General features: G+C 36.6%; 2 protein-coding genes across 2 annotated transcripts; both read right to left on the bottom strand.

Moving 5' to 3' along the window:
• Positions 1-132: 132 nt before the first annotated feature.
• On the bottom strand, positions 133-12,498 carry LOC127804655 (uncharacterized). Its single transcript, XM_052341561.1, has 9 exons — positions 12,367-12,498; positions 11,504-11,552; positions 10,361-10,449; positions 10,162-10,218; positions 9,931-9,993; positions 9,741-9,806; positions 3,788-3,874; positions 1,377-1,470; positions 133-790 (listed from the first exon to the last, which is right to left on the bottom strand). Exons 1-9 carry the CDS (start codon positions 12,469-12,471, stop codon positions 273-275), a joined length of 1,128 nt encoding a protein of 375 aa, XP_052197521.1. The 5' UTR covers positions 12,472-12,498; the 3' UTR covers positions 133-272.
• Positions 12,499-13,940: 1,442 nt separating this feature from the next.
• On the bottom strand, positions 13,941-15,476 carry LOC127803173 (pentatricopeptide repeat-containing protein At4g36680, mitochondrial). Its single transcript, XM_052339229.1, has one exon. The coding sequence runs from the start codon at positions 15,424-15,426 to the stop codon at positions 14,209-14,211; it is 1,218 nt and encodes a 405-aa protein (XP_052195189.1). The 5' UTR covers positions 15,427-15,476; the 3' UTR covers positions 13,941-14,208.
• Between the last annotated feature and the right edge of the window lie 1,778 nt (positions 15,477-17,254).

Raw genomic sequence — 17,254 nt, 5'->3', positions numbered from 1 at the left:
TTGTAGAAAATATAAGAGACGGGAGTTTTATCAAAAAAATCTATCGGTTCACATAAACTGTCAGTCTCACTAATTCGGTCATGCATGCATGCAGACTGCTACTATCTTCATGCTAGACGTGAATTATACGGATTCAAAGGCAAGACTAGATGCATTTACCATCTATAGGATTCTGACTGAAGTGTCAAAAACAACACTCGCAAGTTAGACGATGACAATCAGAAATGGGTTTCACAAAACAATTTTAAGCCTACAGTCTTTGGATCGAACTTTCAGCCTACTGCAGGAGGTGGTGGCGGCGGAATATTGGGCGGAGGTGGCGGCGGCATTGACATGTGATGTGGCATTGACGGGGGCCTTGCAGACAGCTGCTGAGGTGGCGGTGGCGGCCGCCAAATAGGTGGAGGCACTGCCATCCCAGTTGGCGGTGGAGGCGGCCTTGCCAGCCCCGGAGCCATCTGAGGAGGTGGTGGCGGCATGCTTGGGGGAGGCGGCCTGAAATGCTGAAGAGGCGGCGGTGGCATGCCAGGTACTCCGTGACCTGGATGCAGCGGCTGCCCCTGCCAAGACGGCGGCCCAGACATTGGCATGGGAGGGAAGACGCCAGCCTGAGCGGGTGGTGGAATTGGTGCCGGAGGAACAGAGCCATTTGCGAACGGGCGAGGTGGCATTGGGGCAGCCATGGTTCCATTGGCCTGAGGCACGTTGGAAAGCGTTGGGGGTCCGCTTGCAAACAAGGTATGTGGTCTACTCTTTTGGGCGCCTGGATTGCTGGCAGCCAAAACTCTCTCTGCATGTTATCATCTTTCGCAAATAAGTAATTCTCTAGTGAATAAAACTAATTTGTCTATACTACAACGATAAAGGGAACCCTAGCTTTTGGGGAACGTCCTGAGCAGTGAGCAATGTATTGGAACAAAAATGGGAAGACCACACATCATTATACATAAATTCAGGCAACTAAATGGTGAATAGATAAATCCCAAGTGCGCCAAAAATTATTCCTACATACCAATCAAAAAATTAGTACCCTTTTCCCTTGTATTATTCTCCCCAAATTTCCTTCTGTTTCTTGTACATTGGCCCCCTTCTAATTCGTGATAATTGCTTTCAAAATGCTTCTCAAGTTCGATCCATAGAACTATTCAATTTTTGGCTTTCATCGTGTAGAAACTGTCCCATGTTTGTTTTGTAGAAGTAGAAATTTGCTTCTCTTTAGACTCTCAACGTAACTCAGAATTATGTAGAAAATTTTTTTAACAGAATATCCCTGAGTTACTACTTTGGGCCTTCCAGGAAATTTGCATGCAGAAACTCTACTAAGAAAAACGCCTCAAAAAAAGAAGAAGAAGAAGAAGAAAAGAAAAAAGCCTCACCTGCTGGAGTACCATGTCGCTCCCCCTTAGTGTCTTTCTTGTACGCATAGGATACAGTTATCTGTCTGTTGCAAAGGTATTGGCCATTCATTGCCTGCACAACCAGAAGATGGTTAACTCCTAATCCTTTAGATGAAAATTTCGCTGAACTCTACCAGAAACTCAATACGAAATTTAAGCGTGAGTTTTCTATTCACAAAACCAACAACAGGATAAGGTCAAGGATTGGAGTTCATCTTTCAAGTGTCTCAATAAAGTAGCTTCACTGCTGCAGCAAGGCCTGCCCACTCAAGAAAATATATCTAGAATATTTTTCTCCAAGCCCTTTCCCTCACTCCCAAGTCACAGCAGAGCAGCTAGGGGGAGGACGAGCCATGACCTAGTAGATAAAGCCATAGCATTAAGCCTACCATACAGAAATTTAGGTTTACAACAGAGAGATTTGCAGTAAGAAGAATTTCTCAATGCGGTGGGCCAGTGACTCTGAAACAGGAATTTGATGGGGAGAAGATAAACAACAGGACGAGGGGCGAAGGGGGAGGGAGTACAGAAATCTAACCTCACAGAAAAGTAAAAAGGCAAAACCGAAACTATATTGGCCCTATTTATTTCAGCTTAAAAGCTGCAACTTCTAGCTTCTAGCTTCAAAAAAATTGGGATGTAGTGTTTGTTTTAACTTATAAAATTCTAACTTATAGCTTCTACTAGCTTTTAGAAGGGGTAGAAGCTGGCTTTTTCAAAGCTGGGGTACCCCAATTTTTACAACTTCTGCTTAAATAATTACATTTTTATGATAATTTTGCCCTTATTTTTAGCAAAGAATTACCCTATTGTCTACACAATCATGAGTTTTTCTTTTCCACCGCCATCTCCATTTTCAAATCTCTTCCTCTCTCTCGTCATCTTCCTCTCTCTCTATACTTTAATTAATTTTTTTATAACACTTGAAACTTATATATATACACTAATTAATTTTTAAATTATCATTCTATAACTACTAAGGGTATTATGGACAATTATACAAAAATAAGTTATTTTACAGCTTATGGTATCAAACACCACAACTACTTAACTACAACTTCTAAGAAGTTGCAGCAAACAGGTTCACAACTTATTCTAAGTTTTAGAAGCTATAATCTAAGAAGGTATAAGCTATAATTTCTTTAATTAAGCTGCAACAAACGGGGCCATTATTGCCAAAAGGCTTGTTAAGCATATGCTCAGATGACAGGAAACAAGGTACTAAATAAAAAGATGGGTACATTACACTTAGATCCCATGTGGTTTGAGCCATTTTTACAAACACTTTCTTTGGTTTATTTTAGTACTAGGAAAAGAGGGTACGGAGGGCAAGAAAAAGAGATCAGGTAAATTACACCTAGCCCCATGTGGGTTGAGGCTTTGCGCTATTTTCACAAACTACTTCCGTGGTTTATTTTTAGTGTTTTCAGCTCCAGTAGTTTTCTTTTTTTCAAAATAACCCCTTTTGTTAAGTCAAAAATGTGTTCATCTTACTAAATGTCCTTTAAAAAACTACAGGAACCCAAAATACTACGAGCAAATGGGTGTCTATAAAAATGGGTCAGACCACAAGGATTCTCGGTAAATTGCCCAAAAAAATATTGTCAAGACAATAAAAAGAATGACATCTAGGAATTGCATTTCTGGAGCTAAGCCACTGCTTTTCACTGATAGAGATGTCTTTGATACATCAAAAAGGGGCAGGCTTTTTAATGCAGCATTACCTTGCTTTGCAAAAGGCTGTTTTGAAAACTCAAACCTTTGGCTTATTGATTTTTATGCATAAAAGAGGGGGGCAGAAACAAGAGGTCCAAAAATACTTAACATGTAAAATCAGACCTCCAAAATGCTAATACTGGAATAAATTTAAATTTAAAAAGGTTTAAGTGTCTAACACACTTCCATGAAGTTCTTAGTTTTTGAAATGTGTCAAACACAAACATGTCTCCTTCAGAACTGCCAGAAACAGTTTAAGTTGAGACATTTTAGAGAACTATTTAGGTTGAGTTGGCAAACAGTAAAGGCACCATAAAGTTATAAACATAGAAAAATTTGTAGTCTCTAAAGCTATTCACAAAAAAGGGTGGCAGCAATACGGACAAGATTTTAGAATATCTTTTGTAAAGTTTTTAACTCTGCAATCAGACAAATTTATGGAAGTTCAAATCCAAATTTGAATGAAATAATAATAATTCACAACATCACAGCCTAGATTCTGAATGGAAAAACATCAGAGTTATCAAAGAGTCTTCATATGCGCACGCAAACAAGCTTGTTGGCCAAGCATATCCCAAAGACTTTCTAGATAGCATTAAAATTGAAAAGGAATTCTGATATATGAAGCAAGCCACTCCACAATTCAGAATCCAATGTATAGTTGAGACAAATACCTCTATTGCTGCATCAGATGCCTCAAAAGAATCATAGCTAATAAAACCAAAACCACGCGAATTCCCTGTCTCGGGATCTCTCATTATCTGAGAAAGAGAGAAAGGAAAATAAATAGAAGAAACATGAAAACCAAAAGCAAATATCAAACATACAAAACACAATGTTTCATGCATTGTCAAACATGGATTATTTGAAATGATCCCTTGTGTCAAGCAGAAGAAAGCTAAGCCAAATATTAACCAAACCATGACCAGAAAATTGATTTAAAGCATGTAATGATTCCAATATGTCCAATCCATCAGATCTAATGCAGCATGTTGCACATCAAATAACTGCACATAAAGTGGTGTAACATATGATAATTGAAAACTATTATATTTTATGCATTAAGATAACCTATCAAGAAAACCCTTATGTTCAGCTTAGGTCTAGAACCATGCATGGGCATCGTTGACTTCTTATGAATAAGTGAATCAAATGGTATTATAGTGCCATGCCTCCTACTGAAAACGTGGGGCATGGTTTCTTCAGTTTATGTTTTCAGAATTTGGATGCAAGTCAACTCCCTATGTTTTTCCCTATACTTCTGTCTATATCTCTGCCTACAATTTTTTTAGGGTAAATTAAACTCAATACCCATGCGGATTGGGCCAAAGACAGAGACACCCATGACATTTGAGAAATGACAATGACCTTTATGGGTATAATTTTAAGAGAAAGAGGGGATAGTAGAATTGAGGGAGAAGACAAGTAGAATATATTGGGATTAATTCTGGACATCCCATTCACTTCACCTTCAGTCCATATTTATAAACGTACAAGGATAACAATAAAGCTACTAAATAGGAAAATATCTACCACTCTTGCTGAAAATTAGCACAATACTAACCCACCAAGCAACTAAACTAAACACCCACTAAAACAACTAAACAGATTTGACCAAGTCTTGCTGGGCTGCATGGCTGTTGCACATATCAGACCTCCCCTAACTCTATAACTTTAACTACACTTTCCCCTCTATCATTGTTAAAGTTGTTAATATGACAAAAAATTGTCTTGCATTTTCACTCCCCCGCTCTTTATCCTCCTCTATTTGGCAAATTGGACAGAATCTGGAAAGACCGACAGACATCCGGATTCCAACTAGTTTGCCATACAAGGAGAAGAAAGGGATGGGAAGAGAAAATGTGTGGGTATTTTCGTCATATTAAAATCTTTAACATCTGTGAAATAACGATAGGGGAAAAGTGCAACTAGAGTTATAAAGTCAGGAAAGGTCTCTGTCATTTCTCAAATATCAAAAGTGTATCTTATCTTTTTATCAAACTTTGGGGATGCCAAGTTTAATTTACCCATTTTTTTAATCATCTAATCCCTCCATCAACAACCCAAAAAAAGGGGCATCTGTACTTGTCTTAATCATATTTTATCTATAATCAGGATACATAGCTCAACTTTTTCAAAAATTGTCAATTTGTTATGGACTTTAGCTTTAAAAGTCATATATTCTATGACAAGAAAGTTGTAAATCCCATAGGAGTAAGTACAATATTTGTCAAGTTTGTATAAGGCTATTCTTGTCATTTATTTAAGCTTTTACACGATAAATTGAGGTGAATATACTTGGTTTTGGATAGCCGTAAATTAACTCCAATACCATAGGCGAAGCATAGTTCACAAAGCAACCACAACCTACCTTGCAATTAAGTATAGAAGTAGAAAAATTCTAAAGGCTGCCATGCCTTCATGGTACACACTAAAATGGGTAATGTAGGGGGTTTAGGTCCAACAACTGCCATACCTTAGAAGTAGCAGTAGCATTGGTTGTGCCCAACATAGAAAGGTGATAACCACATTACATTTATTGTAGCCAAAAGCATAAACGTAATCGGCTATAATCAAGACAACATATCAAGCCCTATTCCTGTTATGTGGCATCGATTACATAAATTTTAGTTATTCCATCACTTCTATCTACGACATTATCTTTTGAAAGGCCCAAAACTCATAATTAAGTGCCTCCCATCAAGTTTTTCTTGGTCTCCTTTTACCTCTTTAGCCAAAGACCTCTTCTCTTCCATTCCATCCACTCTCCTTACAGGAGCCTCAATTAATTTTCTTCTCCATAACCAGAACATCTTAATCATGTATCACATATCATATCCTATCTTCAATAGAAGTTAATCCAACCTTGTTAAGAATAACTTCATTTCTAATTTTATTTGCAGTTGCACATTCATTGAAATATAACCATCTGATTACACTCATATTTTACACGTCAATGCTTTATCGACAACATCTAGTGCCATACACCAAAGCTAGTCTTATAACTCTTATAAAATTGTTCTTTTAGCTTTAACAAAATCTAAATATAACATAAGACAATGGATGCACTTTAATCATTTTACCCATCTTAATTCTTTGGGCAATATCCTCATTAATCTTGGATGATTTATCCAACACATATGAACTAATCTTTCCTTCAAATGACTTGATCTTCACATTTTACCATAACATTATCCACAATTAAACTTACATTTAGGGGTGTTCAAAAAAATCAACAAATCGCGGAAACCGACCAAATCGAACCGCGCTGCGCAGTTTTTTGGGGGGATGGTTCAACATGGTTTGAGAAATTTTTAAACCGTGCGATTTGAGGATTTCTCGGTTCAATTCAAAACCAAACCGCCTAAGTACGGTAATAATAATAAAAATTAAAAAAAATAAATTATAAAATATAAAAAGGTGGGTGAAGTTGTGAACCCTAAGACTAAATCTTCCATTCTTCCTCCTCTCTACCCAGCCTTTGCCACACTAGACCGAGGACCTCCTCCCACAACCCTTTTCTTTCAGTCTCTAGTCTCTTCGACATCATCTCGGAAGGTCCAAGCAGTCCAAGGAGATTGCCAATGAGGCCTCGAAGTGTGTCGACCAGATCATCCGTCGTCTCTCGTCGACACTTCGCCAGAGAATTGTGGTGGATCTCGAGAGGTTTGGGGTCTCGAATGAGCTGAAGGTACCTTTTTGAGCTGTGTCTCTTTATCTTTTTTTCATTTTGTATTGATTTGATTTTGACTGCATTTTAGGGCCCTTGTTTCCCCCTCAAAGATGGAAGGTTGCCTTGAGCTCGATTTCTTGATACCTCTGTTAAAGGTTATATGTTTGTGTGTGATTTTCCACAATTGCAAGCACTATAGGACTTGTTTGTTTGAGAAACTAGAGTGTTCTAGGCGATCACTTAGCTCTCCGAGACATCATTTTTTGAATTGATCTTGCCCATTTGGATCCAAACTATTTAACTATCAATCTTTCTTGACATGGGTATTTGTTGTTCTTTCTTTATGTGATCTATTAGAGCATGCTGAGCAACCCCTGTGATTGACACGAACTCATCCGATGCAATGCTAAGCAAGTATGTTTTATTACGGATTTCTTTATTTCACTCTCTACGTTCTTTTGCTCAATTATTTTTGTTTTACTATCTGCAAATCATGACAGAGGTGTGAATTTGGAATTGATGTTTCAGGTTATTTGCTCTGTTTGTGATAGAGCAACCGGTACGTTTTGGTTAATTAGATATGTGCTTGTTGCTCTGCTTTTGATCAATATTGCACCAAACTGCGCAGTTTGGTTTAACGCCAAACCGCACATGCGGTTTGGCGTGTTGAAAATAGCCTAAATAGCCCAAACCGCACCGTGAACACCCCTACTTAGATTCCATATATTTGGGTTTCAATATGCCTAATTGAAAATCTCTAGATTCTAAATTGTTCCTCCATATCTCACGCTTAGTATTCACACATTCTTTTGTCTCATCCACCAGTATAATGTCACTTGGAAATAGATCAATAAGACACCAACCAAGGCACCTCTTCCAGAATGTGTATAAGTTCATCCATTAATAGGGCAATAAGACAAGGGTGTTGGGTTTTTGCATGGATGATTCTGTATAGAGGAAAAAGAAAACCGTAGAACTTATTTGAAGAGTGAATGCAACTGGAATTTTCTAAGTTAGAGAGTAGTAGTTAACTTAGATGTTTATTGTAATGGATATTTTAGTCTTTGTGTAGGCTAAATAATAGGCCTTGTAATTAATGCCCCTATGGTCTATAAATAGGAGGCAAGGGCTAGGCAGTCAGTCATAACATACATTCATTCATTCATTTATGTCTCTGAATACAAGTGAGATTGCCGAGAGAGAGAAAAGGCTTTGAGAGAAAGTTAGTCTTTGTAATCTCTTATGTGAGGGCAGTAAACTTGTGTGATAGAGAGTTCGAGTGTTCTTGTAATCTGTTTCAATGGTTTCTAGTGGAATTACTTTTGGGATTTGCAGCTGGATGTAGGATTGATCCTTGATTAGTTCGAACCATGATAAAATCTTGCGCCTGCTACTTGGTTTGGTTGTTTCTTTCTTTAATCTCTTTGGTGTTTTTATATTTCCAATTTATATCTTTCTATTGTGGGTGTTTCTCGGGAAAGGAGTGTTGAGAGATTGGCAAACAAAGAGTATTGAATTGAGTTTCTAAGAGCTCCTAATCCTAACAAAGGGTTTAATGCAAATTATTGATGTAATCATGTAATCCAATTGTAAATGAAAAAATCTCAATATCTCCTCCACACGTTCCAACACGAATTCCTGCCAGCAATTCGAATTACTTTCTCCAAGACCCTCCATAACACTTCTATAAGAACTGTGGCATAAGATTTTTACAAATCCATAAAAAACATAATAAATCCTAAAGTTTATCTCTATATATTTTCATTAGGCACCTTAACAAGCATATACTTTCCATTTTTGACCTACTAGGAATGAAACAAATTGGTTTTCAAACACCTTGGTTCTCTTCTTAACCTTTGTTCACTGCACTCTCCCAAAGTCTTATAGTGTAGCTCAATAGCTTGAATCTTCCACAACTTTCACAACTCTAAGGTCCTGTTTAGTTTTGGAAAACACTTACTAGTTTTCAATTTCAATTTTACAACTACACGTGTCCTAACATTTTATGTTTCAAAAACCCATAGTATTCATGCTCAAAAAATTTAGAAAACATCAAAAAAGATAAGATGTTTTCCAATTCAAAGTATAAAGTTGAAAAATTAGAAAATTGAGTTTTCTATTTTCTAATGGAAGATTGAATCATTCAATAGAAAATGAAGTTGGAAAACAGAAAATATTTTCTACAACTGAACAGACCCTAAATATCTCCTTATCCTAATAAGTAGGAACTAAAGTTTTATTTCTTCACTCATCCAACAACATTTTTTATTTAAAGATCATATTAATAATTTCATTAATAAAAAAAAGGCCACTTCTTCCATGCATTTTCATGCTGCTGTCGAGATATTATTTGGTCCAACTACTTTACTATTACTCATCTTTTTCAATTATTGATTTATCTCATTTGGATATATACATCTATAGAACATGTAATTCCTATATTTTCTAGAGTTACTAAAATGCCCTTAACACTTGTTTCTCCACCTTCATTCAGCTACTTTGAGAAATATCTCTTTTATGGATTTCACTAGGCTCAAATCCCTTATTTTTCTTTCTCTTGCCTAAGCTTGACTATAACTCTTTTCCCTCTCTTTTGTATTAAGTCATCAATATAAATTTTCATGAACTTGCAACTTTGTTTCTCTAACCCCCTTCTCTGCATTTTTTGGTCAAAATTTACTTCTTCTGGTTTTCTCCATTACAGCTTTGTTTTGTACAATTTTTCCCAGTCCATTTTTTTATATCAACGTCAATAAACATAAGCCTGTGTTTAGTGGTCAAGCATTCTCCTAGTATAACTTATACAATTCTTACAATAAAAGCCGTCTAACTCTAAATGCACTACTTGTATGGCATTGAACCGGTTAGAGCACACAGAAGCATTTATGCACTTGTATGTCAACAAGAAACAAACAACCCAAACTTTAGGAAAGAGAAACTAAAGGAGGAATAACCTTGGGATTTGTAACTATGACTCCAAATGCACTGAAAGTATCATATAAAAGTTTCTCATCCACATCCTGCAAAAGACATCGTAATCATTACAAATTCTAGAAATATTCTAGTAGTCTACAAGGTATGAGTATAATCATGTATGTGAACAAATTCCAAGTTGAGCCACTTCTCAAAAATCCAACTACTTACAGGATCAAGATTCCCAATAAAGAGGTTAGCACCTACATCCAAGCTCTTCTTGTCTTGTGAAGCCTGCAACCCATAAAGAACAGGAAAAAGCATTCAGGAAATATGTTTGCCAACTCATTTGAATTACTCTTTGAGATTCAATCATAAGTTTACAAGTGGCATTACTGAGGTGAGAAGCAGCTAAGCATAGCATAAAGAGAAGATGATTATAAAGAGGAGAAACATAAACACCTTATTCACTCTTATTGGCTTCCCATAAAGTTTAATCATATTAAGTACTTTTATTGCCTGCATTATGGATGAAAATAAAAGCATTAGTTAAAACAACCCCACAGCTGGAAAGCAAAGCAAAATTCAACAGAGGAAACATGAAGCTAGCAGCAGTTAAGCAAATGCAAACAACATAGTCAGTGCCACAAGCACAACTTACATAATCAGCGTCTTCCTCACTTCTGAATTCCACAAAGCCATACCCTTGATGGAGATTAGTGACTCTATCTTTTGGAACATATACATTTACTGTAACAGAAAAGCAAATGATCCGTATTAGGCATTCTTGAAAATTGTTTGGAGCTCACAAACTAGGATTCTGTTTAAGATAATAAAACAGAAAAAACAGGCCAGGAAAAGAAAAACTTTTCAGAAAATTCAGCTTCAACTAATGTTTATAAGAACATTGTTTGAGAAGGAAATAAAAAGGGTATATCACCATGTCCAACCCCTACTTTTTCATGGCTTTGCCAAACCCATTCAGATGAGGTTTAGTAGCTAAAGTAGGGAACGAAAGATAAAAACACAGTAAAAAAATAGGTCCAAAAGAATGGCATAGTAAATTATCCCTTTCCTTCCAAATACTAGGTGATAATATAGACATCCTCCAAGTGTTTCTTTTGTTCATCCATTTGGTTTCAAAATTTATAAGAACAAAACAAAAGATAACAAAGCACACAAAGGTAAAACTCTTTCAACTGATTAAATCTATGTGAAGGTTTACACATAAAATGGTCGGTGAATTAAGGGTAAACAAACTTCAGTTGCAGAATTAAAAGGAATTCTCGATAAATAATGTTAACTAGAGAAAGTAGAAAACAAAACATAAGACTTAGATCAGTAACAAAGGCAGGCAAGTCAATCCAATCCATTATGGCCACCATAATTTTCATTTGCTCCTTTCAGAGAATTCAAAAATGATTTATATCCATGACAGGAATGTTGCCAAGATGTGGTCTATAAGGAACATCAATAATAATGCAAGGGGTGCAACAAATATTAAAGATGTTATAAAGTAAGCCTTGGCATAATTTTCAGGGTGAAAGAAAAACCCAGAGGTCAAGGAGCAGAGGGTAGCTAGGCCCTGGATTACTTTAACTTGTGAGTTTAGAGAGAAGATGGAAGATGAAAGATGGAAGATGCAAGGAAAAGACAAATACTTAAAAGAATTAACAAAGACATGAACAAAAAACCGAGTCTCTTTAGCAAAGATGATAGCACAGTACCAAAAACACACTTCGATTTTATTTAATAGGGAAACCATTTATGAATGCTTCGAGAATTAAGGGAAACTGAAACCTACCAACAGGACCTGCCTGAACAAATAACTCCCACAATAACTCTTCGCTTACCTGCAAGCAGGCAGAACAACCATTAGTCAAAGTCCAACCAATCAAATAAACCATTTCAGAGATTACTACTCAGGCTGATAATCATTTGGGGGGGGTGGACAAGAGAACACTAAAGTCCAACAAAAAATATTCTGCACAAAGAAGGGCATTTCTTGCAAGTCCTATGAATAGTTAACCTCTTTCATGCAGGAAATATTTTGAAGCTAGAAGATGAATTATCACCATTAAACCGTAGCACTGCACTGAATTAGGAGTCTAGAAATGGATACATGAAGTGTGACCAGCGGGATATACTTTCAAAAGCACATTGCATTCGCATTAATAACAATTGATAATTTTCATAAAAAGAACTACCATGAAAAAGTTCGATAAGGGAAGCATTCAAAATAAGTGTTTAGTCTCTGGCAACTGCCCCATGAAAAATCTTTAAAAGCTAAAGATGTTTATTCATCATTGAAATTCAGAAAGCATCATTCGCACATCCGATAATAATCCCGAATCTTAAAGCATCCCATAAAATAAGATATTCCAAAACTCCCAAAATCACAAACAAGTAAAATTTCAAACAAGATACAGGCGAAATCCACTGAGTAAACCCACGGAATCGATTTTTCAATCCCCAACACATCACAAAGCTGGCATGGAAGATAGACGCAGCAGGAAGACCATGGTCAAATGCAGTTATTTATTAAGAGGTTTTGTTATAAACCCTAATCTCAACCTACCTTACATATTGTTATTTCTTTTCCGGTAAAAAATAGGACAGAAAAGCTTCGGAAAAGAAGAAAATTAGGAGGATGGGGAAGGAAGGAACCTGAGGATCTAGGTTGCCGACATAGGCGGTGGCGTCTTGGTTCCTCTCGGCGGAGTGCTGGCCGAGCAGGTTCGCTCCCACTCCCGGAGCTATTCGAGTGGTCATCTCTCCTTCTCTCGTGTTCCCCCACGGTACACATCGCTGCTTAACCTTGGCACTAAATACCGGGTACTTTTTGCCTATTTCCTTTTTTGCCCCTCTTAATGTGTTTTTTTTTTTTTTTAATTTGTTCCTAAAGAACGCCCATGAATATATTGTCCCCTCCTAATTTTTTTTAAAGTATTTAACTTCTCAATTAAAATAATGTGCTGAGGTTAAAAAATGGATGATAGTCTTGATGAGTTATGCTTAACTCGTTTAAATCTCTCTTATCAAATCTAGAATCCTACAATTTTACTTATAAAATAAATAAATAAATAAATTAGCATAAGGTGCTATTTAATTTTGTTTTCATAGTTGTGGTCCCATCAACTTTAAAATTGACTTATTCTATCCATATATTTTCAATTCTGGTACGATCACACACCTCATAATTCAATTGAGTGCGCGTGAGATATACACAATTGGTCGGCAACGAGAGGTGAGTCACTGACAAGGGAAGAATGAAGTGGGTCGCTAACTAGGGAAGCCAACAGTCAGTGGATCGGTTGGCTAAGGCGAGAGAAGTGATAGGTCGTCAGTGTGAAGTTAGTTAATCAATAACGTAAGGAATGAGAAAATAGAGGTCAGTTGGTGGTGAAAGGAATGAGAAAATAAAGATTAGTTAGTGGCGTAAGGAATGAGAAAGTATAAATCAGTCAATTATTGGTTCACTGAAGAAAAACTTCTGTTGGTCTTTGGTGCAAAGGAAGTCAGTTGGTCTTGTCCAGCCACTTTTGATAGATCGACCATTGGCTTCTTAACTGGCGACCCACCTCTCTTCTTCTTCGTTAGCTACCTATCTCTTGGCTTTCTTGTTAACGATTGAGCGAGTGTATGTCACGCACATCTAATTGAGTAATGAGGTGTGTAATTGTATCAAAATTAAAAGTTAACAAGTATAATAGATCTACCTTCAAATTAAGAGAGCCAAATGATCATTAAAAAAAAAAAATCAGAGGGCATTTTTATGCACCATGCCAAACAAGTTTAATTTCCTAACTTTTAATTTCCCTATTGTTAATTTTCTAAATATTACAATTGAAAAGTAAGCCAATCATGATCTACTAAAATAATTAGTAAAAGAAGATAATTTTTACCAAATTTCAAAAATGTTTTTTATTCCCACCTTCTTATATACATAATATCCACTTCTTAATAGATAGGGAGTATCATTTCATATTTAGATAGTTATTTAAAAAGACATCTCATATTGTATCAAATATTATTTTCCTTATGCATGTTTTCTTTTCTTTTTAATTTTTTTTTGCAAATAAACTATCTTCTTTTTTGGAGGGAGTAACTTAGGCAAGCTTACTACTCCAAAATGCATCATTGAACGCACTATATATATATATATATATATGAGAAAAACAAGTCCCCACTTGTTGCACAAAGAGAGTTCATTCAACGAAACTACTGGAAACAGATGGATAGAGAAGAAATAAGTTGAACAAGCGCTTTTGCATGTTATCAAGTCACACTGCTATTCGCATCACAAAACTTGACCCAGAAACAAGGGCATCAAACCAAGAATGAATCTTGAACCACGACATAGCTTTGTTGAAAGCCGCCCATCTGGCTTCCATTACCCATCAAAAGAATTTTAACAATCCTAACATGCACTCCCCCCAGCAGATGGAAAATGCAAACGAACCATCCATTGCCAGCATCATGAATTCCTTATTAACTCACTGTCCCATCTTATTGTGTTTCACCAGCTTCTGAAGGAGCAGAAGCCAAACCAAGCTCTTCCTCAAGCTTCCCCCAAGCATGCAAAAAGTTCGCCGGGAACTTCTTCTTAACAGTCCTAAGCATTCCCTTCGCCTCCTTCATCTTCGACTTTTCGACCAGTCCCCGGGCCAAATGCTTCAAGGTATTGAAATCCGGCACCTTATGAACCTTCACACTCTCCTTGAACACCTTGTAGCCCTGCTCAAAATCCCCAGTTTTGCACAAGTAATATATCCAAGTCCTAAAAGTTGTTGCTTTTGGTTTACACCCATTCTCCTTGAATCCCTCGTAGACCTTCTTGGCCTCATCCATCATCCCACGCTTGCAATAACAAGTCATCAAGTAATTGTAGCTAATCGCGTCCGGTTTCAGCCCGGCATTGCTCATTTCCTCGATCAATCCCTTGACGTTTTCTGGGTCTCCGTCATGGGCGTGCATTAGCCGAACATTATAAGCTGCAACATCAGGCGAACACCCTTTCTTCACCATATCGTTCCAAATCCTTTCGGCCTCATCGCTCTTCCCCTGCTTGTACAAAGCATCCAAGACCGTCGTGTAGGTGACAACAGTAATTTCAATTCCTTTCGCTTCCATTTCTTTCATTATCGCAATCGCGGATTCAGGCGAGCCAGACTCGCAATACGACTTGACCAACACGCTGTACGAAACCTTGTCTGGCGAAATCCCGTGGCTTTGAGGAATTTCTTCGAACAGTTGGGGAACCCGATTGAAGAGCCTGGACCGGTTACACGCCGAGAGCAGAGCGTTGAACGAAATCGCCGACCGTGGCGTGCGGAGCTCGTCCATCTGGTTATACATCCTAAGGGCATGATCGAACATGCCGGCGACGCCATAGGAGCGAATAAGGGTGGAGAGGTAGGGTTCCTGGATGATTTTGGGGTCATTTATTTGGCCCTCGATGAGGGTTTCGATGTCGGCGAAGCGGCGAGACTTGGCGAGGCGCTTGATGGTGAGATCTTGGGCGTAGCGAGAGGAGACTGGAGAAGTGTAGTGGTCAGAAACGGAAGAGTAAATTTCTAGGGCTTTGTCTGGGTCGAACTCTGACCTGAGTTTTGCTTTGGCTTTGGAGATGGAGATCGCGGAGGAGGCCGTCGAGGCTCCGGTGGCGGCGGCCACAGCGGCGCTGGAGAGGTGGCGAGCGTGGTGGAGGACAAGAGAAGAAGACATTTTTAGGGTTGAAAAGGAAATCAGGGTTTAGGAAGGAAGAGGCAGAGGTAGGGTTTAAGAGGTTACTCGCAGAAAATTAAAGTCATTCTTTTAAAATATTTTGATGGATATAGAAATTAAAAATTATATTTAAAATTAGAAAACAGAAAATATTTTCCATCTCTTCATTGGCCTCCTTTGACCATTCACCCATTTCATTACCAATCTTTGCATCTCTTCTTTTACATAATTTTGAACATATTCTCTAATTTTTTAAAGTTTAAAATAGGTTTCATATTTAATAGAAATGAATGTATTTTTTTTTTTATAATTTTATGTAGAAATAGAAACATGAAAAATGGAGATAAAAACTAGAGATGGAAAACAGAAAAATCATGAATAATTTTATTTATAAATTCATTTTAATATTTATAAAATTATAAATATTTTTTAAAAATTAAATAATATTTATTTAAATTTTTAGTTTTTTTTTAAATTATAAGCGCTCCATATGTTATGAAAAATATTGTTTATTTTTAAAAAATACTTATAATTCTGTAAATATTAAAATTAAACATAAAAAATAACATTACTGTTATTGAAGAAATATTATATTACTATTGTTATAGTTACACTGAAATTATTTTCTGATTTTTAAAAAATTTCAGTTTAAAGTTTAAATGGATTTTAAAAACGTTTAAAAAGTTTTAAGAAATATATATTAATCTAATTAAATCGGAAAAAATAATTTTGAAAAATTAGATACAATAAAACATACATGAAGTTGATGTTGTTCCTGTATAAATAAGGTAATTAAATGGGGGCCACTCTTTCTCTTCCATTTGCAAAAACTAAAAAGAAAAGGTAGTCCAGAGAAATTGATTTTTTTTATTTGATTTAAAGGAAAAATATTAATTAATACAATAACGTGAAAGTGGGCCCGCCCGGGTAGAGAAAGTATTAAAATAAGAAAATATAATACATCTTCTAGAAGAAAATCTTGTATTTGGAACTAATTAGACTTTATGAAATAATTTTTTATTGAAATTGTTATCATTGTTAAAGAACCATATTAATGATAATTATACAACCGCTCATCTATTCATACAAAGTTCTAAATTGCAACGATAAATCAATAGTCAAATAAAATTATTAGCCATGATTTGTGAAAGAAATTAAATCTCCTCCTCCTCCTCGACCAGATCACTTCAATCACGCACTGTGCAATACATCATCATTCATTCTGCACTCATTAATCTCATTTCTAGTTTAGTCTTTGTCTCTGATAATGTAACAGATGATATACTAACACTCTTCTAACTTTCTAAGCCTAAATTTGGAAGGTAGGTGTGTATAAGGGAAAGAAAAAGAACCCATATCCCATGCTACAAATCAAAGTCCCATAGTACAATGCTTTAGCCAAGATACATACAAATAGGAGGCTTGATCGAACTGATCCCTTTTTCCTTTTTCTTATTAGGAACCTAGCATTATCTTCTTCCAGGAACAAATAAACCAATGGTTCCGACGAGAGGTGGGCCGTTGATGGTCGAAAAGAATAAGGAGAGATGTGATAGAAAAATCTGAACTTCAAAAAGAGGATACTTGTGACAAAGATTTAAGTGGCTTGGGCCACCATTGTATTTGGCTTATTTGGTGCCTACGAGACACCAAATATGGAGCCGTAAAAACTTATACCAGTTCTTGTGCTAGAACGTAATCCCACTAAAGAACTTGCTGAGAAAAATGCTACTGTTTGCTAAAACATCAGCAATTTAAATGGGGGCTTGGAAATGAAAAGCAGAAAGAGGAAAAGCCATGCACGACACCATCATTACATTTCAAAATT

This window comes from Diospyros lotus, chromosome 6 (assembly GCF_014633365.1).
Source record: "Diospyros lotus cultivar Yz01 chromosome 6, ASM1463336v1, whole genome shotgun sequence".
Taxonomy (NCBI): domain Eukaryota; kingdom Viridiplantae; phylum Streptophyta; class Magnoliopsida; order Ericales; family Ebenaceae; genus Diospyros; species Diospyros lotus.
Note: the sequence above shows the minus strand (reverse complement) of the source record. Positions and strands in the feature narration are given on the sequence as shown.